Here is a 25,473-nt window from a genome sequence, read left to right on the forward strand (position 1 = left end):
AGGAAAAAAACAGAAATAGATATCTTGTGAAAGAATTGTAAGAACAAACAACGTTTGTAGGCCGTACAACCTTTGCAATAGTACATGAGTCAATTCATTCAAAAGAGAAAAATCATTTAGCATTGCCGGAAACTCAGCAAAATGTAACGTGATGTCAAGTTTTGGACATGTTTGATAATGAATTATCTTGCCACACTTGGGATTATGGTGGCTCACTGTTGTTTCAAGCGCTGCTCACCGACTTTGTGTGAACGCTCAGACCCCTGGAAAATTACAGGGAACAATGCTTACAACCTATTGTGTTTGTTGGTTGATGAGAAAATGTATGATCTGAGGACTTCGATGACACGTTAACCATCCATAAACAGGTTACCTTATGCTTTACTATGTAACTCAAATGACAGCAATCCAGCACAACTCCGTATTGGACCACTTTATTCCCTTAACACAATCGGCGGACATGTTAACGATGACATCAAGATGCAAACAAATCACTTTTGTTCGAGAAAACATAAACAAACTTGGAGTTAACAAGGAAGGTCAAGGGGTACAAAAAGGGTCATGTACTGTGGCCAGTGACGTGCAGTCAGGGGAGACATCATGGAAATATGAAAGTAAAAAAACTATTAAATGGTTATATTTATTCACTTTTAAAGTCCTTTTGCATTCAACTACACAATATTGGATTTAAAAGTGGCTGAATTTTTACATTAGGAATATTAATACGATTAGTCTATAATATATTACTGTGTTGAGCGTCTGCAGATGAGTGAGGCATGCAATTCTCTTGCCTCATGGCAGAGGGCGATAGTGAAACCAAGGATTTTGATTTGGCGCATACCTTATCCTCAAACAATGGAATTAGTGAATTATCGTGTTAGACAGTAAGTCCAGTATTTCTCTTTTTTTCATGAAGGAACAGCACAGACTTTATTTATAGGTTAAGACATTTTTATCTATGCTATGGCTTATAATTTGCTTTCTTGCTCTGCCAATCAAATGCTAATTAAAATTTTAGTTTTTTTTTAGTTACAAATCTGACTGTGCCTCACCAGTCACGAACCTCACTGCACGTCACAGTGTGGGGCTGTGTTCCTAATAAAGTGACCATGATATTAAAAGCATGCAGACTTTACAAACAGCGCCACCCCACTGGACACTTTGGGTACTGCTTTGGCTATAGATCTGAGCTTACATTTTAATGGTTGAACAGAGACAACTTGGCACTCTTATTTTTAATTAGTTGAAAATGTTTCTTACTATTCACTTGCATCAAAGGGCTTTTCGGATAGACGTTAGGTTTGGAATCAAGTTGCCTCGATTCGACTGAAGACCGCATCTTCACAGGGGCTTATTTCTTAGTGGGATCACGTAGTCTTCCCATCAGGATCAAGCCGCCACTGCTCTGATTGTAAACCAGGAAAAGAAACGGCCGGTTGATGGTAAGTCGAGGGGGAGGAGTGGAAAAGACACTGGCTCCGGCAGCGTCTCCTTGACTGGTCTCGTCCATTGTGACGACGGATTTGTGGAGGACCTAAAGACAGACGGCTCAGATTCAGATATACTTTATTGTCATTCTTGTACACGTGTATACAGAACGAAATGTCGATACATCTGACCGCACAGTTTCCTTGAATGTACAGATATAAATAAAATGTTGTATTGAGTTGGAGTATTGAAGTACTAATAATATGCTAAATAATTATAGCTATGTATAGTATTATACAGTAGTGCAAAGAGTGCAAGAGGAGCAGCTAACCAGATGTGCAAAATGGGCAGTCAGGTAACCAAGTCACTGTACAGTAACAATAACACTGTAGTACGATAGTGCAGAGGAGAACAGATGTGCAAAGGAGTGGCTAGGTATAAAGAACTCCTAGTAGTGCAAAAAACAAAACAGACAAACAGTTGTACAGATTAGCAGCTGTGTAGGCTTACTATGTGTGTGATTGACCATTTAACAGTCTAACGGCCAGGGGGACAAAACTATTGCAGAACCTGGTGGTCCTGCACCGCACACTGCAGTACCTCTTCCCAGAGGCTAGCAGAGTGAACAGTCCATGATGGGGGTGAGAGGGGTCCCTAATGATGTTCTTGGCTCGGTTAGGAAACTGATTTGTTTGCTCCTTTTCAGTATCTATATGTTTCCACTTAATGATATTGTTTTCAAGCATATTAGTTTCCATTTGTGTGCCGAGAACAGTCAACTTTATTTCCCATATCATAGGGACACGATGGCGGGCCGCCAGGGTTTTATTCGTCCCACCAGAGTTTGACAAACTTCTATTATTTAAAAAGTATGAGAATATCTTTAAAGATAATGTCCGTAACTTTACAGTATTTTACTTGGTGACGCCAACTTCTGGCTGAAATCATCATTGCAAGTCTGTGAAATTCTTAGACGCGCTTCAATTTTCATCTTTTTGGGTTGGCATTTGGACTGTTTTTGGAGCAGTCCTTTTCTTACTTTCACCATTTTCAGCCTAGAATAAAAGAAAAACTCGAGCACACGCATGCAATTTCCATTTCCCCGCCTCCTTTCCTCCAGCGTAATGCTTTCCATGGCCAGATCACCGAGGGTAAAAGTAAGATAAAAGCAGATAGGCGCGGTGGAAAAATAAATAAAAATAAGGCTCTTTGTACTCAGTTGGGCATTGTAAACACATACTTAAGACAGGAATTATTCTACTTGTAACTTTTGAAGGACACCTCGAACGACGCACCTCACCTTTAAATATAAATAAATGCGAGTTTAAACAAAATAACTTTGAGATTTCTTCTTATACATATGATCGCAATACCCATGTATTTGGTCCGTCAGCCGCCTGCACTGTTATAAGACGGCTGAGTAAAATGTGACGTTGAAGAGCTTCAAGTTTTACCTAATTTGAATTTTTTTAACTCTTTGCGACCCTAAAAATATTTGGCATACTTTTAGCACTCCTCCCTCCCGGCCTGCTGCTGCATCCTGCCTGCCAGGCAGAAGAGAAGGCCCAATCTATGTGTGCACCCCTACCAGAAGAATCAAGGACCCTGCCAGGTTTCATTTGTGTGGTAAAGTGGTCTGCTTTAGGGCTGCAACTTACAATTATTCTAATAATCGATTATTTTTTCCAATTAATCGATAATTATTTTTTTTAATTGTTTTAAATTCCTCCCCTATGTCCAAAACTTCAATATTTCAATAGACAGAAAAAGTGCACAAAACAACATAATGTTCTATATAATAAAACAATAATAAAACACAAAAATCTACATTTAGATACAAAAATAGATACAAATGCATGCTATACACCTGCAAATATGTAAGTACCGTAAATTCCGGACTATAAGCCGCTACTTTTTTCCCAAATGGTGAGCCCTGCGGCTTATTCAGTGAAGCGGCCAATTTATGGAATTTTTCTAACGGCCGCCAGCGGCGCTGGAGTATAAAAGGTAAGATTAAGACCAGTAGGAGATGAGCGCCAAGAGAGACTAAAACCTCTATGTTTATGCATGCATAGTCTATTAAGTAAAGGTACGTTCCGATAATGAGGAAGACGATAGTTATGAGGAGGAAGGTGAGGACGATCTACCATGAATTTCACAATTACGGGATGCTTTCTTTGGACAGACATGTTTGGTGCATTGCGAGATCCTACTAGCGTGTTGGTACCTTTCAAAGGCACGGTTTAGGATGAAAATTATATTAATATTATTAAAGCTTTGAAAACTCTCTCGGTGTACCGTCTTTCTTCGTAAATATGTGTAACCATGTATAATATGTGTTTGCAACTGTATATTTTTGTAATGTATTTATTTTAGAGATTTATTCTGTTATGTGTTCTACGGGCCAATCAAAAAGAAAGGGCGGAGCAAACGCGGGCTGATGGGAATTGGGGTAAAGCTGAGTTACCGGTAGATCTGTCTGTTGTCGCAGCGGACAATAGTGGATATATATTTTGCCCACCCTTAACTTTGGAAATAAACATTTCCTTGGATTACTTTCAACAGGACCCAGACTTTACAAGTCTGCATCATACGTTAATTACGGGTATCATTTTCCATTCATGATGCCGACTGTGTTTCTAAGATTATTCACTATTGACTTTTAGATTGTGTCGGTAGGAGGCTAGGACCTTGACTCTGCTTCTTGGCTGGGAGTAAGTGTCTCAGCCTATCGGCTCAGGAGTGTATTATGATTTGATGGAGAAAGAGCAATTGACATTGGTCTGGGATAAACTTGTGATCGTGTCATTAGTTTTAATGCGGGCGCACGCGGCTTATAAACAGGTGCGGCTTGTGTAAGGACTAAAGTGGAAAATCACCCAAAAAGTGGTGGGTGCGGCTTATAATCTGGTGCGCTATATAGTCCGGAATTTACGGTGTTAGCATTTAGTAGTAGTGGAGCAGACTCTCAAGTGACCCCATGAAAAAAATTATGAACCCTGATAAGGAGACAGACTTCGTGGGGGGCGCGAGAGGATTTCTTCTTCTGAGGGGGGGCGTGACAGGAAATAATTGAAAAGCACAACCAATGAAAAAAAATTGGTACTTTACTTGCATTACTGCCTTTATTTTCAAAATATCGTGCAATATTGTTCTCGAGTGGAAATTGTTATAGAGTATTTGTGTTTTCATTACATTGCTGCCTTTTGGTTTGATTCTCTTTATTTTTGTTCCGAAACATTTCTAATAGATGTTTGGTTTATTATATTGTTAGAGTTCGCAATGTAGTTATTTAAGAAAAAATGAAACCTATTTAGTGCCTAAAATCTTGGTACGATGTATTTACATAGCTCAAATTGATAGCAAAATACTAACATTGTGTTATTTGAGTTGGAACACACAAAAATACAAAATACAATTCTAGCCTATTTTTTTTTTTTTTTGCAATTACATGATTGCTGGGACAATAGCATGGAGCCTTACCTAGTCCCAAGTCATATTTGCTCACAATCCGAAAAACTTAACATTGCATTTTACACATTTTTCTTAATGTATGTCAAAGCGTTTCCAAAAGTGGCCATTTGTAGACGCCCAGTTTACAGCCCTAAAAACTTTAGACATTGGAAGAGATGCAAATGTTTGACTTCTCTTTCCATAAAGCAATCACTGATTGTGCACACTTGTGCATGTAACTCGCGTGTAAAAATCCCCTCACGCATGTTTATTTTTGGCTCTGATTTGAATACACATTGTAAACACGAATATGTTTATGTTGGGAATTTCATTGGCTAACCAATGTGTCAATCATTATTTGAACAGGTCACTATTGGCAAAAGATTTTTGAAGCCAAAGTACATCATGTCCTTTTTCTCAATACAGGCATTCATAGGCTATGTCTGGCTAAGGACCGTGAAAAAAAGCTTGCAATCAGTGTTCCCTCTAAGCTGCTCGCACATTCTCAGTGCACAAGAAAATCTAGCCGGCGCACAAAAATGAGGGCTCAAAATTACTAATTAAGAAGCGACTTAAGTCAAAGTTACAGCGCATGAAGGTAAAAATACACGGGTTCCCCTGACGTTGTGTCCTAAATGCGGTATTTTGAAGTCGAGTCAAAGTAGAACGTAGTTGAGTAAAGTTAGTAGAGTTTGTCGAGAACCGGCTTCTTCGTCTCGGCTCACTAAAAGGAACCGGCTCTTTCGGGTCCTAAACGGCTCTTCAGGTTGTTTTTGCTTCTTTAATCCCAACATGACCAAATGTGTAAAATTATGCACAAAATGACTTAAAGGAAGGAGGGAATGGAACAAAAAAGAAAAAAATACCAAAATGAAAAAGTAGTGAAAAGCTGAGAAAAAAAGAAACAAAAGGAACAGAAACAAAGGAAAAGTTTAGAAAAAAGCCAGAAAAAAAGAAAAGAAAGAAATGTAGGAAAAAAGTAAATAGAGAACAAAAAGAAAAGAGTAACAGCTTGGAAAAAATAAACACAATGAGATTTTTTAAAAGGAATTAAAAAAAAAGTTTAAAAAAAAAACAGGGAAAAAAAGAAGAAAAAGTTTGTGGTGCATTCAAATAATTTCCAATTATATCAAGTGAATCTTGTTGCCAACATTGTACTTCCACTAAAAATATGATTAAGTACAGTTCTGTATCTTACAACCGACTGTCATGATTACCTAAGTGGAGCCACCTGGGGTAATCATCTGGCGTGCTGGAATGCGCTACCTGATTGGTTTATGTTCCCTTTTTAAGCACGCTACGCCGAGACCTCTTCGTCTGAGGATTACTTTTGTACCCCGTTTGACTCTCCTGATATACCTGTGCCTTCTTGACCTGTTTACCTGATTCTGCCTGCCTCCGATCCGACCTGCTTCTGTCCCACGCTACGATCTTCTCTCCAGTCCCGGTAAACTCGACCTGCTTCCGTCCAACGCTACGATTGGCTACGTGTTCCGAAGTTGTCTCCACGGCGTTGCTGCTGACGTTCGACGGTCATCGCGTCTCCCGCTAACCCTTTACGCTTCCCCAAATAAAGAATTGTACGAACGCTCTGGGGTCTCCTGCTCTGTTCTGGTCCACCACGTGACACCAACTAAATAAGCCCCCAAAAATGTTAAAATTATGCAACAAAATATATCAGGAAATAAAAAGAAACGGATATCTTGTGAAAGAATTGTAAGAACATTTCTTTCTTTTCTTTTTTTTTCTGGCTTTTTTCTTTTTTTTTCCTCTTCCTTTTGTTTCTTTTTTTCTCAACTTTACACTACTTTTTCATTTTGGTATTTTTTTCTTTTTTGTTCTATTCCCCCCCTTCCTTTAAGTCATTTTGTGCATAATTTTACTTAATATTTAGTCATGTTGGGATTAAAGAAGCAAAAACAACCTGAAGAGCCGTTTAGGGCCCAAAGAGTTCCTTTTAGTGAGCCGAGCCAAAGAATTCGGTTCTCGACATACTCTACTAACTTTATTCAACTTCGTTCAACTTCAAAATACAGCATTTAGGACACAACGTCAGGGGAACCCGTGTATTTTTACCTTCATGCACTGTAACTTTGACTTAAGTCGCTTCTTAATAAGTAACTTTGAGCCTTGATTTTTGTGCGCTGGCTAGATTTTCTTGTGCGCCAGCTGTGCAAGCAGTGCGCAATGGCGCACGCTCGCAGCTTAGAGGAAACACTGGGCGTGACATGGGGTCACATCATGAAGACATGTCTTTGTTTATCAACAGTCTGAGTGCCCGCCAGCAGGCCGTCGGAACCCTTAAAGCAAGGGTGGGCAAACTTATTGAGTCGCGGGCCGCATTGGCTTAAACATTTTGTGAAAGGGCCAGGAGGAGAAAAACATGTTGATTACGTTTTTTTATATATAGCGATACAGTCTTGAATACAAACCTCAGCAACACCTGAGTGTAGCTCCTATGCTGTTAGACAGAGGAGAGAAAAGCTAATGGACTTGTTCTAGGTTTGAGGAGTGGTAATATTTATTTTGTTAAATATGTTTAATTTCGGGCAGCACGGCGGCACAGTGGTTTACCGCGTGTGCGGCAGAGTTCTGAGGTCATGAGATCGAACCTTCCTGTGTGGAGTTTGCATGTTCTCCCCGTGGGTTGCGTGGGTTTCCTCCGGGCACTCCGATTTCCTCCCACATTCCAAAAACATGCATGTCAGGTTAATTGGCCGGTCCAAATTGTCCCTAGGTGTGAATGAGCTACATATATATATATATATATATATATATATATGTATGTATGTACCGTAAATTCCGGACTATAAGCCGCTACTTTTTTCCCAAAGTTCAACCCTGCGGCTTATTCAGTGATGCGGCCAATTTATGTAATTTTTCTAACAGCCGCCAGCGGCGCTCGAGTTCAAGTCATATGACGCAGCTTACAAGCTAAACGCAATCGGACAGTCCGATAAAGAAGGAAACAGAGCTACTGCACGCAAACTTTACCTTGCGAGCGTGTTGCAAGCGTGTTTTTGAATGAGGGAGCGTGGGACGACGTCTATATGACAAAGTCTCTTTTCCCATACTAAAGGAGGACAACTTTGATGATGTCAGATAGAGGGAGGAAGATGACAACGGTATATCGTGATTTCTATATGTACGGTAGGTTTTTTTTAACAGACACTTTAACCGTATTGCGAGCGTCTTGTTAGTAGCATTTTGCTACCCTTCACAGGCACGGTTTGGGATGAAAGTTATAATATTATTATTAAAGCTTTGAAAACTCTCTCGGTATACCGTCTTTCTTTGTTAATATGTGTAACCATGTATAATATGTATTTGCAACTGTATATTTTTGTCATATATTTATTTGTATTTATTTTGGACACTTATTCTGATAAGTCTTGCACTGACCAATTAAAAAGAAGGGGCGTAACAGACGCGGGGGATGACGGGAAGTGGGGACCGGTAAAGGTGAGTGTTTGTGGACACGGCAGACAAAGGTGGATATATATTTTTCCCACCCTTACCTTTGGAAATATACACTTTTTTTCCTTGGATTACTTTTAACGGGACCCGGACTGTGCAGGTCTGCATCAAATCTTAACCACCGGTATCATTTTCCATTCATTTTGCCGGCTGTGGTTTTTAAACTGTGTACTTTATGTTCAGTTAAAATCGCGGGACTCAAAGTAGGGTTAGGGTTAATTTTGTGATTGTGTTACATGTTTTAATGTGGGCGCATGCGGCTTATATACAGGTGCGGCTTGTGTACGTACAAAAGCGGTTATCCTCTTAAAATGTGGTGGGTGCGGCTTATAATCAGGTGCGCTCTATAGTCCGGAATTTTATGGTATGTATGTATGTATATATGGGGTGCATGGTGGTGCAGTGGTTAGCGCATGTGCTGAGGTCATGAGATCGAACCTCCTGTGTGGAGTTTGCATGTTCTCCCCGTGCTTGCGTGGGTTTCCTCCCTCATTCCAAAAACATGCATGTCAGGTTAATTTGTCGGTCCAAATTGTCCCAATGTGTGAATTAGCGAGCGAATTGTCTGTCCCTGTGTGCCCTGCGACTGGCTGGCAACCAGTTCAGGGTGTCCCCTGCCCACTGCCCGATGATTGCTGGGATGGGCTCCAGCGCCCCCCGCGATCTTACTGAAGACAAGCGGTGCAGATAATTGATGGATGGATGTTTTATTTATTTTTCAGTGTGATAGCCGGTCATCTACTCTAATTTCGTTGTTAACCTATTTTTAGTAGCAACATTTACGTTTTTCTGCACTGACAGGGTTTAGAATTCACAATAGTTGGGCGGCAGTGGCTCAGGAGGTAAAGCGCTCGTCTTGGGATCAAGAGATCGCAGTTCGAATCCCGGCCCCACTGTGTTACATGTCGAAGTGTCCTTGGGTAAGACACTGAACCCCTAATGCCCCCAATAAGCAGGTTAGTGCCTTACATGTCTGCACGGCCGCTATTGGGAAATGTGAAGCACACTGTAAAGCGCTTTGGGAAGTCTTGACTTGAAAAGCGCTACATAAATGCAGATCATTTCATTTCATTTCAATCAATCTATTTTGTGTCAGAATAAGTTACACAGTAATACACTTTGAATTTCAATGACAGTTCAAATGAATGACAAGTTGAGCTCAAGCACAAATACGCAGTCGGCCCGCGGGCCATAGTTTGGACACCCTGTCTTAAGAAACGCTTATATCCTAAAGCTTATGATTGATGTTGACCGCATTTTCTCGTCGTTGACAGAGGACGGCAATGGTCTTGGCAGTCCTTTGAGACTTTTTTTGGTTGTTATACGAATAAATATGACTTGACTTAGTCACCTGTGACACTTTAGTGCCTTGAGGAACGCCCATGTTGCTGAGGTCGGCATCATCCTGGAAGACTTGGGCCACGCCAAGAGAACGCAGGACCTTCTCCAGGGAGTAGGAACGATCCAAGAAGAAACGAGGCAACTGCACCTCCAGCTTCCTGTCCCGTAAACTAGTTTCAGAACAAGCTCGATTATTTTGGATTAAACAACTCACGTCTTCTTGAGCTGCCTGGTCCAGGCCTGGATCTTTTCCGAGGTGACTTCCTCCTCCACAGTGCTTATGTCCACGTCCTCGTCAGGTAGTACCACTAACATGGCCGCCCCGTCCGTCATGGGCAGCTTGAGCACGCCGGTTTTGAGCGAGCGGTCGTACGCTAAGTAGTATTTATCGGCCCGGAACATCATGGGCACCGTTGCCACTTGATACTTGTCCACGTAGAAGCGCTCGTCCTGGGTGACGCTAGCGTTAAACGATTGGCTGAAACGACCTATGGGAGAGTGAAGACGCCAGTTCAGCTCCTCGTGCTTGTGTAATTTAGGATCGAAAAATTGTGGAATTCCATGTCAAGATTTTGGCATCTCTTTTGAGTTTTCCCTTGCCCTCGTGCAGGTTTCAGATCAGGGAATGGTGTAATGGTAATCTGCATTCGGTATAGCCCTTTGTGATTAGGGGCTATACAAATAAACATGACTTGACTTAAGGTGCCATCGACGGACAAATATGTTAAAAAATCCTTTTAAAGGGACAGTGTGTATTACTTAGCCTGGTGGGCCATGTATATATGGGCAGCACAGTGGAGCAGTGGATTTTTTTAATCCAGCCAGCTAAACAAAAATGTTAAAAATATAACGATAGTACATAATAAATAGTTTAAAAAAGTTATACGAACGAAAATGGGTTGATTTGGTAGCGGACCACATTTTTCTTCACCTGATAGTTTTGCCATGTAATTATTTTATTTACTTGGTACTTACATTGCTTGTATATTATTGTGAGAAAATAGTATGATAGTTGTTTTTTGCCTGTGCTGGTATTGAATTTCATTAACTCTGCTGGTGAAATTTTATATATATATATATATATATATATATATATATGTACGTATGTATATATGGGCAGCACCGTGGTGCAGTGGTTAGCGCGTGTGCTGAGGTCATGAGATCGAACCTCCTGTGTGGAGTTTGCATGTTCTCCCCATGCTTGCGTGGGTTTCCTCCCACATTCCAAAAACATGCATGTCAGGTTAATTCGTCGGTCCAAATTGTCTCTAGGTGTGAATGAGAGAGTGAGTTGTCTGTCTCTGTGTGCCCTGCGACTGGCTGGCAACCAGTGCAGGGTGTCCCCTGCCCACTGCCCGAAGATAGCTGGGATGGGCTCCAGCACCCCCGCGACCCTACTGAGGATAAGCGGTGCAGATAGTATACAGTAATCCCTCGGTTATCGCAGTTAATGGGGACCAAAACCACCCGCGAGAAGTGAAAATCCGCGAAGTAGCGACGCCCCTTCAAAAATGCTTAAAAAAAATATAGATGTATATATCTATATATTTTTTGGAATTATTTTATTTTATTATTATTATTTTTTAGACCCGGTGAATGGGGACCAAAACCACCTGCGAAAAGTGAAAATCTGCCAAGTAGCGACGCCCATTTTAAAAATGCTTAAAAAAATATATATATATATATATATCTCATCTCATCAGTCGTACCGCTTATCCTCATTAGGGTCGCGGGGGGGCTGGAGCCCATCCCAGCCATCTCCGGGCAGTGGGCAGGGGACACCCTGAACTGGTTGCCAGCCAATCGCAGGGCACACAGGGACAGACAACTCATTCGCTCATTCACACCTAGGGACAATTTGGACCAGCCAATTCACCTGAAATGCATGTTTTTGGAATGTGGGAGGAAACCGGAGTGCCCGGAGGAAACCCACGCAAGCACGGGGAGAACATACAAACTCCGCACAGGAAGTCCGGTAGCTGGATTTGAACCCACGACAGGTTCCCGTGACATGAACTGTGCCGCACAAGCGCTCACCACTGCGCCGCCGTGCTGCCCGCTATATATATATATATATATATATATATATATATATATATTTTTTTTTTTTTAATTTTTATTTATTTATTTACTTATTTATTGTATTTTATTATTATTATTTTTTTAGACCTGCGAAGCTCTGAACCTGCGAACGTGGAACCGCGAAGTAGCGAGGTCCCACTGTATATACTGTATATATATATATATATATATATATATATATATATATATATATATATATATACATACATGTATATATGTATGCATACATACGCAATATTAAAATACATGCATTTTCAAGGATTTCAAGCATCTGTACGAACGCTGGTTTTAATTCCCCCTCCCAAAATGTGGGCAGACAGGCACCTTGGTAGGATGCGGTGGTGGCAAGCAGCAACTTTGTCTGAGGGTCCAAATCGGCCAGGGTGTCCTGAACCTGATCGTTGGTTTGCTGGCGGACCCAAGCGTTGACCACGTCGACGGCATCTCGTGGGGTCCCGAAGGTCACACTCTTCACGCTGCCATTGTAATCATTTCGGAGAACTTCGGTGAAGGCGGCTGAAGGTTGCGTGTTGGTGTCGGCGAAAACTGCCAGGCCGTGATTCAGGTTGCTCGTCATCACGTCTGTCCAAATAAAACAGAGGGTCAAACTCATTTACACAGAGGGCCAATTTCAGCTCAATGGCTTCCTTCATGTCAATTATAAACAGTGATGGGAAGAACGCCGATATAAATAACGTTACGTAATTGTGCTTTTTTTGAGTAACGGGGAAATCTAACTAATTACTTTTTCCACCGTTACAACCAGGGTTGGGTAGGGTTACTTTAACTTGATTACTTTCAGTTACTTTTGGATTACTCCAATATCAAACACGCTAATAAAAGACAAAAGAAACTAAATATGAATAAAATGATGACTCACAACACGTGGTAAGCTTTCTCTCCTGGCTTTGATCTCTTTGATCTCCGGCAAAACTAACATCAAATGCGACAGAAACAAAATGAAAATAAATCCAAACAGCTTGCCAACATCATTTTTGCCGTTCCATGTATCCCGTTACTCCCCAAGCCTGCACAAAATTTACTCATTTGATTCATATTTAGTTTCTTTTGTCTTTTATTAGCATATTTGGTATTGGAGTAATTCAAAAGTAATTGAAAGTAATCAAGTTAAAGTAACCCTACCCAACCCTGGTTACAACGCTGTTATCGTTAAAAGTGTTTTTTTTGCTTTGAATAAATCAGTTTTCCGCTCTCCTACGAGTTGTTTACGTCACATCTTATCGAATCATGTCATATAGCGATTACGAATACATTACAGTGGACCCTCGGTTCTCGAACGCCTCTCAGTTTGAACAAATCGGAGTCCGACCAAAAATTTAGAGAAATTCTTTCTTCGCTGTTCGGTCAAAAAATCGGAGTTCGAACGCCGGGGTGGATGTTTCACATCACGTTTTTTTACTCCTTTTAATTTTCTCAGGTGCAATTGCACCTCCAATACACTAGGGGACGTCCGAGATTAAACAAATGTGTAGCAAATGGGACGAGTTACAGAATTTCACTACACCGATGAAGCTGCAGCCACGAGAGTCATCATAACTTTAATGACACTGTCACGAACCACATCCGAAATGTGCTAAAAAGAAGGCAGAAGCAAGTGTCATTGGATAGATATTTTAAGAGAAATGAACATCCTGTAGCCGAGTCATCCGTAGCAAAGAGATTTGAACGTTTGAGCACCCCTCAGACAGAAGAGCTCCCCGAAGTTTTTATGGAAGGGGACTCTCCTTCCAAACAATCATTTTCCTTCCTCCTCCATCCCTCTCACCGTCCATCTGCGCCTTCTGCTGACCACCACAACGGTAAAAAATCCTATTCATAGTTCTCTTCTTTATCCTTTTTTTTTTTTTTTTTACACGTTCATGTTAGCGTAATCTTTCGTACAGAAGATTACGCTAACGCGAACGTACGATTAGCCTGGGTTACATTTATGTTATTTGTGTCTTAAAGGTAAACAAAGGTAAACATTCAGGGTGTTGGAACGGATTAAAACGATTTACAATTTGTAATGGGAAAAATTTTGAAATTTTTTTTTCTGTGTTCGGACAAATCGCTTTTCGAACAGGGTTCTGGAACGGATTATGGTCGAGAACCGAGGTTCCACTGTATTTACTTATGCGCTGAAATTATAGGCAAATTGGTGAATGCGGCAGCAAGAGACTCGTGTTGTTTGCGAACAAAACGGCTCTACTGTATGGAGAGCCCATTCCATTCGAGACGCTATTTTTCTCTTGGTTCTGATTAGTCAAAATGCATTTTTTTTCAGGGATTCGGTGCTGTTGACTTTGAATTTGTTGTGTATAAAAAGGTTACAATTTGTTTGTTTTCCAGCACTCGTTTAAAAAACAAAAACATCTAAGGAGCCATTTGGGAGCCGAAAGAGTCGGCTGTGCTCAGTGAGCTGGGCCAAAAGAGGTGGTTTTCTTAATAGAGCTGTCCTCTCGAGTGTGACCAGTAGGGGGCGATGACGCTTCATACGACAACGCCATAATGACAAGCCCACAAAGCAGGCGTGTCGGCACCATTTTTGTGTACTTTTTTGAAAAAGTGTGTGGTCTATAGGGGCAGACTGCCAAGAAACGTGGCAATGGCAACAATTTCAAGCATTTTCAAGCACTTCACCCGAAATTCCTGATATTGTTTTCAAGCACTCATTAAAAGAAAACAAAAAAATCTGAGGAGCCGTTTGGGAGCCAAAAGAGGTGTCCTCTAGGGTGCGACCAGTAGGGGGCGATGACGCTTCATATGACAACGCCATAATGACAAGCCCACAACGCAGGCGTGTCGTCACCATTTTCGTGTACTTTTTTGAAAAAGTGTGTGGTCTATAGGGGCATACTGCCAAGAAACGTGGCAATGGCAACAATTTCAAGCATTTTCAAGCACTTCGCCTGAAATTCCTGATATTGTTTTAAAGCACTGATTAAAAAAAATCAAAAAAATCTGAGGAGCCGTTTGGGAGCCAAAAGAGTTGGCTCTCCTCATTGAGCTGAGCCAAAATAGATGGTTTTTTTAAATAGAGATGTCCTCTAGGGTGCGACCAGTAGGGGGCGATGACGTTTCACATGACAACCTCATAATGACAAGCCGAAAGAGCAGGCGTGTCGGCACCATTTTCGTGTACTTTTTTTAAAAAGTGTGTGGTCTATAGGGGGGCAGCACGGCAGCACAGTGGTTAGCGCGTGAGCGGTACAGTTCTGAGGTCATGAGATCGGACCTCCTGTGTTTGCATGTTCTCCCCGTGTTTGCGTGGGTTTCCTCCGGGCTCTCCGATTTCGTCCCACATTCCAAAAACATGAATGTCAGGTTAATTGGCCGGTCCAAAATGTTCCTAGGTGTGAATGAGCGAGTGAGATGTTCGTCTCTGTGTGCCCTGTGAGTGGCTATCAACCAGTTCAGGGTGTCCCCTGCCCACTGCCCGAAGAAAGCAGAGATGGGCTCCAGCACCCCCGCGACCCTACTGAGGATAAGCGGTGCAGATAATGGATGGATGGTGTGGTCTATAGAGGTAGACTGCCAAGAAACGTGGCAATGGCTACAATTTTAAGCACTTCACCCGAAATTCCTGATTTTGTTTTCTTTTTTGTTTTCTTGTCCTTGAAAACCCAACATTAAAATGTAAGCATTTTCAAGGATTTAGAGCACCTGTACGAACCCTGAATTTATGAACAATGATGAACATTAGTGTTCCTACAGGGCAGTTACAATTGATAAAATGGGGGTTTGGTTACATTTGATGACCTTGGAACGGATTCATCCCGTTTCAATTCATTTCAATGGGAAAACATGTTTCAATTCACAACGGATTCCTTATAAAACGTCACTCCTGGAACCAAATCGATCTATGCTGTCTCAGTCGGATGCGGAGATTACAATTCACGCGTTTGTTACCTCCCGTCTCGATTACTGTAATGCACTACTCTCCGGTCTCCCGAAGTCCAGAATCAAGAGTCTTCAGCTGGTACAAAATGCTGCAGCGAGGCTTTTAACTAGGACAAAAAAGTCAGATCACATTACGCTGATTTTAGCTAACCCGCATTGGCTCCTTGTTAGCTTAAGTTGTGATTTCAAGGTTCTCTTAGTATTATAAATAATCATACATGGACTTGCTCCCTCATATCTTTCAGAGCTGATTTCCCCCTATGTTCCGGTCCGAAGCCTTCGTTCTGAAAGCGCCGGTCTACTGGTGATCCCAAGAGCCAAGAAGTGTTCCGCAGGTTCGAGAGCGTTCTCCATCTGGCCACCGGTGCTGTGGAATGCTCTTCCCCCTGAGATCCGATCTGCAACCTCAGTGGAAATGTTGAAATCTAAGCTTAAAACACACTTCTACTCTATAGCATATGAATAACCTATACTTTTCGTGGACAATATCCCTGTACTATTTGTGATTGCAACATCCTTTGCTGTCTGGTAATCCTGAAAGGGGTATCCACATATGCGGTCCCTTCTCAAGGTTTCTTTATTTTCCTCAGGTTGAGGTTTTTGAGTTTTTCCTTGCCCTCATGTTGGTTCCAGATCAGGGGATGGTGTAATAATAGTCTGTGCAATAACCTGTGCAGCCCTTTGAGACTCTTTGTGATTGAGGGCTATACAAATAAAAATGACTTGACTTGACCTAAATGTCCTGGAACCAAATCAATTCGGAAAGTGAGGTTCCACCGTATGTTCAAAACTGGTTAATGCAACACGCACCTGGCATGTCCTTAGGGTTCAGTCCAGTGAGGCCGAGCGCCCCCTGCATCGTTTCCCGTGTAGGACCGGCGCTCGCGTCGAGCAGCGCGGTGAGGCCGCGCCACACCGACGCCGTGGAGACCAAAACGTTGTCGTCAGTACGGCGAGCCAGGGCCCGAAACAGACGGGCTGAAAAGTCCGAGTTCCTGCCCATCAGCTCCCTTACCGCGCTGTCGAGCTGAGAGTTGAGCGGGACCACCAGGCCAAAGACCACCAACAGAGTCAGAGGAACCCGTGACATCGTCCTAGAAAATAAATAAAAGGTTTCTTATCAGTTTATACAAAATCAGTGTTCTCGTTTGCCCGCATCCCTGCGTCCTAGACGTATCATTTTTGCTGGGGACGCATAGTCTCAAATCAACGTGCTTCCCCGAGACGAAACTTTTTTGACACAAAATTGTCATTATTACCAGATTACATTTTCTTTAAAAAAGATTTACCGCACTCCAAACTTTTCGTCAGGCAGATTTGGCAGATGTTGTTTTGGTCTCACGATTTGAGTTTTCGTCTGCACGCCGATCTCGAGTTGTGTGATGAAAAGTCCGTCTCTTTTTAGAGAACCGGCTTTTTCGGCTCAACTCATTCAAGAGATCCGGCTCTCAAACGGCTCACTTGCTTTGATGCATTATATTACGAATCATTACCGTAAATTCCGGACTATAAGCCGCTACTTTTTCCCCAAATTTTCAACCCTGTGGCTTATTCAGTGAAGCGGCCAATTTATGTAATTTTTCCAACGGCCGTCAGCGGCGCTCGAGTACAAAAGGTAAGGTTTAGACTGCAACTTCTTAGCTTGGGCACAAATTAAATTAGCGTAGACATATCCTTGTCAGGCAAATTGCAAAAAAAATGGCACTTGACGCAACTTTCAAGTTAAATGCAGTCGAGCAGTCCGATATAGAAGGAATCAGAGCTACCATGCGTAAACTTTACAGTGCGAGCGTGATGCTAGCGTGTTTTTGAATCAGGGAGCAGGGGACGTCGTCTACATGACAAAGTCTCTTTCCCACACTGAAGGAAGACGACTCTGATGTCATCGGTAATAAGAAGGAAGATAAGGACGGTTTACCGTGCTTGTTATAAGTAGGTTTTTTTAACAGAGCTGTTTACTGTGTTGAGAGCGTGTTGCTAGTAGCATTTTGCTACCCTTCACAAGAACGGTTTGGGATGAAAGTTATAATATTATTATTAAAGCTTTGAAAACTCTCTCGGTATACCGTCTTACTTTGTAAATATGTGTAACCATGTATGATATGTATTTGCAACTGTATATTTTTGTAATGTATTTATTTTAGAAACTTATTCAGATATGTTTTGTACGAGCAAATGAGAAAGAAGGGGCGGGGCAAACGCGGGCTGACGTGAAGTGGAGTAAAGATGAGACGTGTTTGTGGACGCGGCCGACAATAGTGGATATGTATTTTTCCCACCCTTACATTTGGAAATATACACTTTTTTCCTTGGATTACTTTCAACGGGCACCCGGACTCTGCAGGTCTGCATTAAATCTTAAGTACCGATATCATTTTCTGTTCAATTTGCCGGCTGTGTTTTTTGAACATTATCGGGTATCGGATTGCAGCAAGGCTTTAGGGCTGGGACCTTAGCTTGGCCTTTTGGCTGAGAGTAAGTGTCCCGGCTCCTAGGCTTTGTGGCGTATTATGAACTGACCGATAACGGATAATGGATAATGAATAACGAAGATAGATCAATAACCCTTAAGAACCCCAAAACCCCAATTTCGGGTTTGAATTGCGTTTTTTCAATGTGGGCGCATGCGGCTAATAAACAAGTGCGGCTTGCGTATGTACAAAATCGATTTTCCTCCTAAAATGTGGTGGGTGCGGCTTATAATCAGGTGCGCTCTATAGTCCGGAATTTACGGTATGTTGTATAAAGAAGTTAAGAAAAAAAGGAAGTATAAAAGGAGAAAATGAAAAAAAGACAGATTTGTGGTTATCTCTTTAATCGGTATATTACCAACAATAATTTGATGCAGAAAATGAATTCATAATTTGATTAATCAAACTGAATGAATATATACATTTTTATTATATATTTGTCACCGATTTACAATTTCAACCTCGATAAGACTAAATTTTGGGGACCCATAGATCTCTGTTGGGACCCATAGATTTTTGAGCATGCGAGTCCCCGGGACACATCACTTTTCACAGGTCAAATGAACACTGCAAAATAAAAAGTTGGACCTTGAGTTTAAGCTATAAAGTATGATAAACTCATGGCCTGCGGGACAAATGTGACCCACCACATCATTTTATGCAAGCTGAGAGAAGCTCAAGAGAAAAATAAGCTGCATTAAATATGTCTATTGAATGTCGCCAAAGCCATGCACTACTCGCAAAGCACCCACTGTAACTGTATTTGCTGACAACCATTAATCAACCAGAGAAAGGGAAACACATCCCAATGGTATTTTACTCTAAATAAACGTCCCGGGTCAAGGCAATAGAACAAAATATGAAATTAAAAAATAATTTTGGGTAATTTTGCGAAATTTTAAAGAAGCTTTTATTTTGTAGTTTACTTGTTGTATTCCAGTTGCTTGACACTAAAAGTCGCTCAGTATAAAAGGTTCAAAGTTTAAATGACTTATTGCTATCATAATTGAGTGGAATTATAGATTTTAGAAAAATATATTAATTCATTTTGTGCGTAATTTAACATTATTTTTGGTAATATACTGATCCCTGAACCCACCAGCCTGTCCTTTTTCATTTTTATTATTTGCTTCTTTTCTTTATTTTCCTTTTATTTCTTCTATGTATTTTTTTTTCTTTTTTTCTGTCCCCTCCCTAGCTTTTTACTTTTTTTTTCCCACTTTTTTCTTATTTTGTTCTTTATTTACCCCGTTTTCTTTTTTTAATCTGTTGTTTCATTTTCTAAGCTTTCACTTATTTTTCTCTTGATTTGTCAAGTCAAGTCAAGTCATTTTTATTTATATAGCCCTAAATCACGAAGAGTCTCAAAGGGCTTCACAGATCATTACACTATATTACACAGACTATTTTTCAGAATATTATCATACATTCCCCTGCTCTGGAGCCGACGAAAAGAGTAACCTTCTGTGACCTCTTTAGAGAAATATTGGTTTACATTATTGGTATATAAATGTTCGTAATTTTATTGATAAAAAGCTCAAGAATAAAACTCAACCCTCTTGTACCACCCAAATGGTCTTATCCCCATAACAACTCAAAAGTGATTATGGTTTAAATAAATGCACTACACTACATAGAAAATATCAACACAAACAATTCCAATGGGTCCAGTAAACATAACCCACCCCTTCTAACCTAGAGACAATCTGGCGCATCTTATCCATTATTCATACATTCCCCCTCTTTAAATATCTCCTCCCACCGCCTTCATAGCTTCACTGTTAAATATTCATACACGGAGCCACACTTAAAGCTCACTGAAAAGCTTCATCTTGCACAATAGCTTGTGGCTAAGGACAAGCTGGCATGAGTAGATGGTGTTAAATGTCATGAACACAATACTTAAATGCAACTTTGTCGTGTCAACAAGGGATTCATGGGAATAAATAAAATGTATTTTTAAAAAATTATTTTTTTCACTGGAAGTCAAGTATTATGAAATATTTTTGCATGTAAATGAATGTTGTTAATATGTATGTAAATATTACAAAAGAAATTCTGATTACTATCCAGAGCAAAGTACTGGCTGAGTTCAGCTAAAAGTTAAAACTTCGGAGCACATAGTTGGACAGCCAGTGCTGGCTTTCATAGCTAAGACGCATAAAAAAGCCAGGCAAGTGAGCTTGTGTTGAAATTTAAACACTGAAATAACAAATTAATTAGGTAATATTCACAAAAGTTGAGTGGCCATACTGCATGTTAAGTTTGAAACTTGGTTATCCACTCCACTCAACAAATTAAGCACATGGAATGTTCTTTCGCGAGGAAGGCAAAAATCATATCTTTTTTTGATACAATAATGATAACTTTTAGGGCTCCTGCGGATCCTTAAAATCTTAAAAGGCATCAAATTCATTAATTTAAAAAAAGGCCTTAATTAGCATTAAAAGTCAGAATAAATTAATAACATTTATATTTGTTTTAACTAAAAAGGAGAACTAAAGTCATTTTTCATGCATCATGATAAAAATGCTTCATGAATGTAGCAGAAGAGTTCTTTGGAATTAAGTTGTCTGCCAGTTTTGACCGAGGATCCACGATGTATACTGTAATCATCCTTTTTTTTCCCTGTCTAAAACTTGAGAGTGCTATGTTTTTCAGACAGAAAGTTTTTGACTGGACAAAATATGATTTTGAATAAATTTAACATTTGTTCAAAATTGCTTCTTATTCATGTGATGGTTTTATTGTTTGTTTCAATTGTTTTTTTTTTTTTTTGTGAATTCGGCCCTAAATTGATTTCGAAAGGCATTAAAAAAGTCCCCAAAAGTCTTAAATTTAACTTGGCTTAAGCTGTAGGAACCAAGTCTATATTTTGATTTCTACTACAACTGATATTTAAAGATTTTTTAGGAGAAGTGTTCACATTTTTACATCAGTAGACTAAGCCGATACCTAATAGTTCATCACCAGTTCCTCAAAATTGCGGTGATTCAAACAAGTGATCTCAGAAAACCATCCACTGAGATAATAATGTCAGAGTATCCTCAGCAGATTAGAACAGTAAAAGAAAAAGTCATACAAAGGCCAAGAAGTAGAAACATTGGCCTACAACTGACGACGCACGCAGATTTCCCCTCAATTTTGGAATCAGTTCTGTGTTGCCAGACACTGTGTCCTCATTCCCTGTTTCTCTCAGGTTGGAAGCTGAGCACTGTATCTTAGCAACCTCCTCAGTACCTGAAAAATAGACTTCCAACATCTTCTAAAGGTTTGCATGAGTGTGGGTGGGGTGGGTGAAAGGACACAGGTGTAACAAAACAACAGACCTCAAAACTCCCCTCAGGATAGAAAATAAATTGCTTAGGAAACAAGTGTCGTTGAAGAAAATGCATGAATTTTTCATCTGAACGTCACTGGAAGCGATAAGGAAAACAATATTCAATATTTATATAGGAGTGTTTACAGATAAAAGGTTTGTTTATTTTGACCATCAGAAGCATCGTCTTCCGCAGTGAAATTCAAAGAATGCTGTGAAATTTGGGGACAGGCATGAACTGGGACACACGCTGTGCAGCGGGTGTTGATGTGCTCATCAAGGCAATACAAAAACTTCCTTACAATACACCAGCATGGGACATAAAATGTTCCCAAAGATGGAAAAAGCAAGCAAGAAGCATGCAAGGAGAAACACAAATCATTAACACAAGGGAGAAAGAAGAAAACTGCTTTCTGACATCTCATGCATTGAAGACTGGATTCTACAAACTGGAACTTGATGGTGGCTTGTAGGGATGCTCATATAGTATGCATACTTTAATTATAGACAACACCGAGAACCTCATCAAACCTCATCAAACATGAATGTCTATAAAGGTTCTACTGCAGTTAAACCAACCACAATTTGACCAGTACTTCGATGGTAAATGGTAAGAGGATGTGACTCAATTTAAAAGACTTTAATGAAAGTGAAATATTGACAAGGATAGACTTAATTGTAGTGTTTTGTATTTAATAAATAAGTAAAGAAGATCGAGAGAATCCATTTATTTTTAGGCCTAAATCACCTTATAAACTAGGCCCTTCCAAAACCAAAGATAAATAGGTAAAAAAGTTTGTATTGTTCATTTGAATAGTGTTGATTGAACCTCTGGAAATCCAGACAGTTCAAACCAGTCTAGTGGGTGGTATTGGGATCACTTTAACCTGGCACTCTGTTCAGCCCGGCAAACAAATGGGTAAAGAATAACTTGCATCAGATATTGAACATTCTGTTTCTACTGCAGATGTGTGGCAGAGAGCTCAATTGAACAAGTAAGTTTTTTCCCTTTAAGCATGTTCAATTATCTTTGACTCAATTCAAGGGAGATGTGGTTCTGATAGGAGCAACAAGTTCTCTATTTGCTTTACCAGACATGTCACCTGTCTTTGTCATCTTTCTTCCTAGGAAGATGATATGGAGAATGCATCGTCGCTCCAGGACACTCTGTCTGTCCTTGGTTCTGGTCTCCATTTTTCTGCACCTCCTCCTGGCTTTTGTCTCACTTTCCTTCTACCACCAGCCTTGTGATCCTCCACAATCTGTCAGGATTCCCCTTCCAAAACACCTAGCAAACAAAAGCTCCAAATTCCCAGGAATTACAGTTGTAGCTGACTCACTAACCCATGGATCACAGACAAACTATCCCGGAGCTAAGGCTCATGATGGAATGCCTCCCAAAAAATTCCAAGGTGGAAGGATTGTACCAGTCAAAGCGCCAATTGTGGAGCCTCTTTCATCCAGTCTGGCAAAGCTGCAGGCACTGTTCAAGCATCCGCTTTACTACTCGCCCATGTCGACCATTAAAGATGAAGATTTGCTGTTGAAAGTCAAACCAAAGCTGAAATCTGAGAGGAACTCCGAGATGTGGTCAGTAGTCAGCTGTTTTTGGCGGTGAAGGCATAGTAGTAAACTATTTAAAGAACTTTATACTGTAATACATTATTTTTTTAAATGCATTAACTAATTTATAATTACACTATGGTACGCTTGCCAATTACATCAGTTCTGTAATTTATACTCGCTAATGTATAATAAACACGGCGTAGTAGGGAACGAAGCGTGCCAGGATGAGAAAGCAGTGTTACATCAGGTTGTTTTTGACAATTGTAGAAGTTATTTTTTCTGCTTCCTACTGAGGAAGAAAACAAGCATTACTAACATAGTTCTCTTGTAAGAAAGCTACTATTGCGATCCCTTACAATTCTCGCTCAATGCGGCTTACTGTTTACAATGAATTATCAGCTGCAATGCGCATAAATAGACAATGTGGGAAAGATTTAAAGAAAGAGCAAGAAAATGTTTTTTATTTTCTAAGTTGAAATTACCTCAAAACCTTAGTTTTTGATCCGTAACTAAAAAGACAGGCATTACACTTCAGTTCGGGTATTTGACAGAAAAATTAAGTTTCTTTCAAAAATAAGCAACTAGTAATTATTATTTGTCAGTGGCACACACAGCATTGCTAGCCAGATGTTTTATACCGCGTGCGTGTTTCATAAATGAATATCTCTATACATGTGTTGTCTTTCTGCTTACATTTTCAGTGAATGTGTTGCTCTGAGTTTTTGCTTATGCCTTATGGTGTCCTATATTGTCGTGTCAGCCAATCAGCCCCCTTCATTGTTGGGTGTATGTTATCCAAGTTAGTTGAGTGTCTACATGGTTTCTAATTTTGTTTCACTCGTTCACCCTCTGATCTTTGCAAAGCAAGTATTTTTTTTAAACTTGTTTTAAACTTTATTCCACGGGTGTCAAACATACAGCCCAAGATCAGGCCTGACAACTGATTTAATCTGGCCCGCAAGACAATACTGAGAAGCACATGAGAAAAATGAGTTAAACTATAACCTGCACTTTTAAATCTGTTGACTGAATGTTGCCGAAGCCAGGCGCAACTCCCAAAGCAATGTCACTGTGTGCTGTAGGACGCGGGAGAGTCCACGCTAGCGTCCATTTACATACACAATTATGTGAATGGGATAACATATGCGCTGCACAGTCTGCCTTCATTACTACATCCAATTTTCTATGAGTGTTCGTACATTGGCCCTCGACCTCCACTCCCCGGTAACGCCCCTAACACTGAAAGTCGCTAAATAATACACGATGTCCCTTTATGTCCACATTTTGAACAAAGCGTTGCGTTTAATTTGGAGCCCATCAATTCCAAAAGGACAATGCAATGTATTGAAAAGCAAAAGTCGAATCATTGTAGGTGACGTCACTGTGCTGCTTTCCTGTTGACATTCTCATCCGAAGTCATGTTATGAAAATAAGCTAACGGATGATGGAGGACGCCATAAATGGGCGGGAACATAACATCTTTCGTCCGACGGAATTCATCATGGAAACACAAGACGCACCTTCCAAATGGTTCTTCTCCTCTTTCGTCTTGCAAAAATAAAAAAACAACGTCGAAATTGGAACTGTCCGACTGTATGTCCGTTAGAATCTGCGTATCATGGATAAAGTAACGTGCACCGGAAATTACCAGTTCTTTTCCGGTGATACTTTCTAAATAAGAGCAAAGCAAAGAATGAGCATCAGAAAGACCGAAAATTCCAGGTGGCCCGATACTAGAATATGATACAGTGGGACCTCGCTACTTCGCGGTTCCACGTTCGCGCGTTCAGAGCTTCGCGGGTTTAAAAAAATAAAATAATTAAAACAAATAATAAAAAAAATTATTAAGCATTTTTTAAGGGGCGTCGCTACTTCGTGGTTCCACGTTTGCGGGTTCAAAGCTTTGCAGGTCAACAAAATAATAATAATAAAAACAAAATAAAAAATTTAAGCATTTTTGAAGGGGCGTCGCTACTTCGCAGATTTTCACTTTTCGCGGGTGGTTTTGGTCCCCATTAATCGCGATAACCGAGGGATTACCCAAAATCTCATCTCATTAGCTGCACCGCTTATCCTCAGTAGGATCGCGGGGGTGCTGGAGCCCATCCCAGCAATCATTGGGCAGTGGACACCCTGAACTGGTTGCCAGCCAATCGCAGGGCACACAGGGATAGACAACTCGCTCGCTCATTCACACCTAGGGACAATTTGGACCAGCCAATCCACCTGAAATGCATGTCTTTGGAATGTGGGAGGAAACCGGAGTGCCCGGAGGAAACCCAAGCAAGCACGGGGAGAACATACAAACTCCGCACAGTAAGTCCGGTAGCTGGATTTGAACCCACACAGGAGGTTCCCAAGACCTTAGAACTGTGCCGCACACGCGCTAACCACTGCGCCGCCGTGCTGCCCGGATTACCCAAAATGTATAATGAA

The 25,473-nt window shown here is 40.7% G+C and overlaps 1 protein-coding gene across 1 annotated transcript; it reads right to left on the reverse strand.

Moving 5' to 3' along the window:
* Positions 1-418: 418 nt before the first annotated feature.
* On the reverse strand, positions 419-24,710 carry LOC148346450 (protein Z-dependent protease inhibitor-like). The gene is made up of 6 exons (XM_088325443.1): positions 24,558-24,710; positions 16,492-16,775; positions 12,106-12,363; positions 9,914-10,187; positions 9,710-9,857; positions 419-1,534 (listed from the first exon to the last, which is right to left on the reverse strand). Exons 2-6 carry the CDS (start codon positions 16,769-16,771, stop codon positions 1,352-1,354), a joined length of 1,143 nt encoding a protein of 380 aa, XP_088181569.1. The 5' UTR covers positions 16,772-16,775; positions 24,558-24,710; the 3' UTR covers positions 419-1,351.
* Between the last annotated feature and the right edge of the window lie 763 nt (positions 24,711-25,473).

The sequence above is a fragment of the Urocampus carinirostris genome, chromosome 20 (genome assembly GCF_059441175.1).
Source record: "Urocampus carinirostris isolate Australia breed hairy pipefish chromosome 20, RoL_Ucar_1.0, whole genome shotgun sequence".
Classification (NCBI taxonomy): Eukaryota; Metazoa; Chordata; class Actinopteri; order Syngnathiformes; family Syngnathidae; genus Urocampus; species Urocampus carinirostris.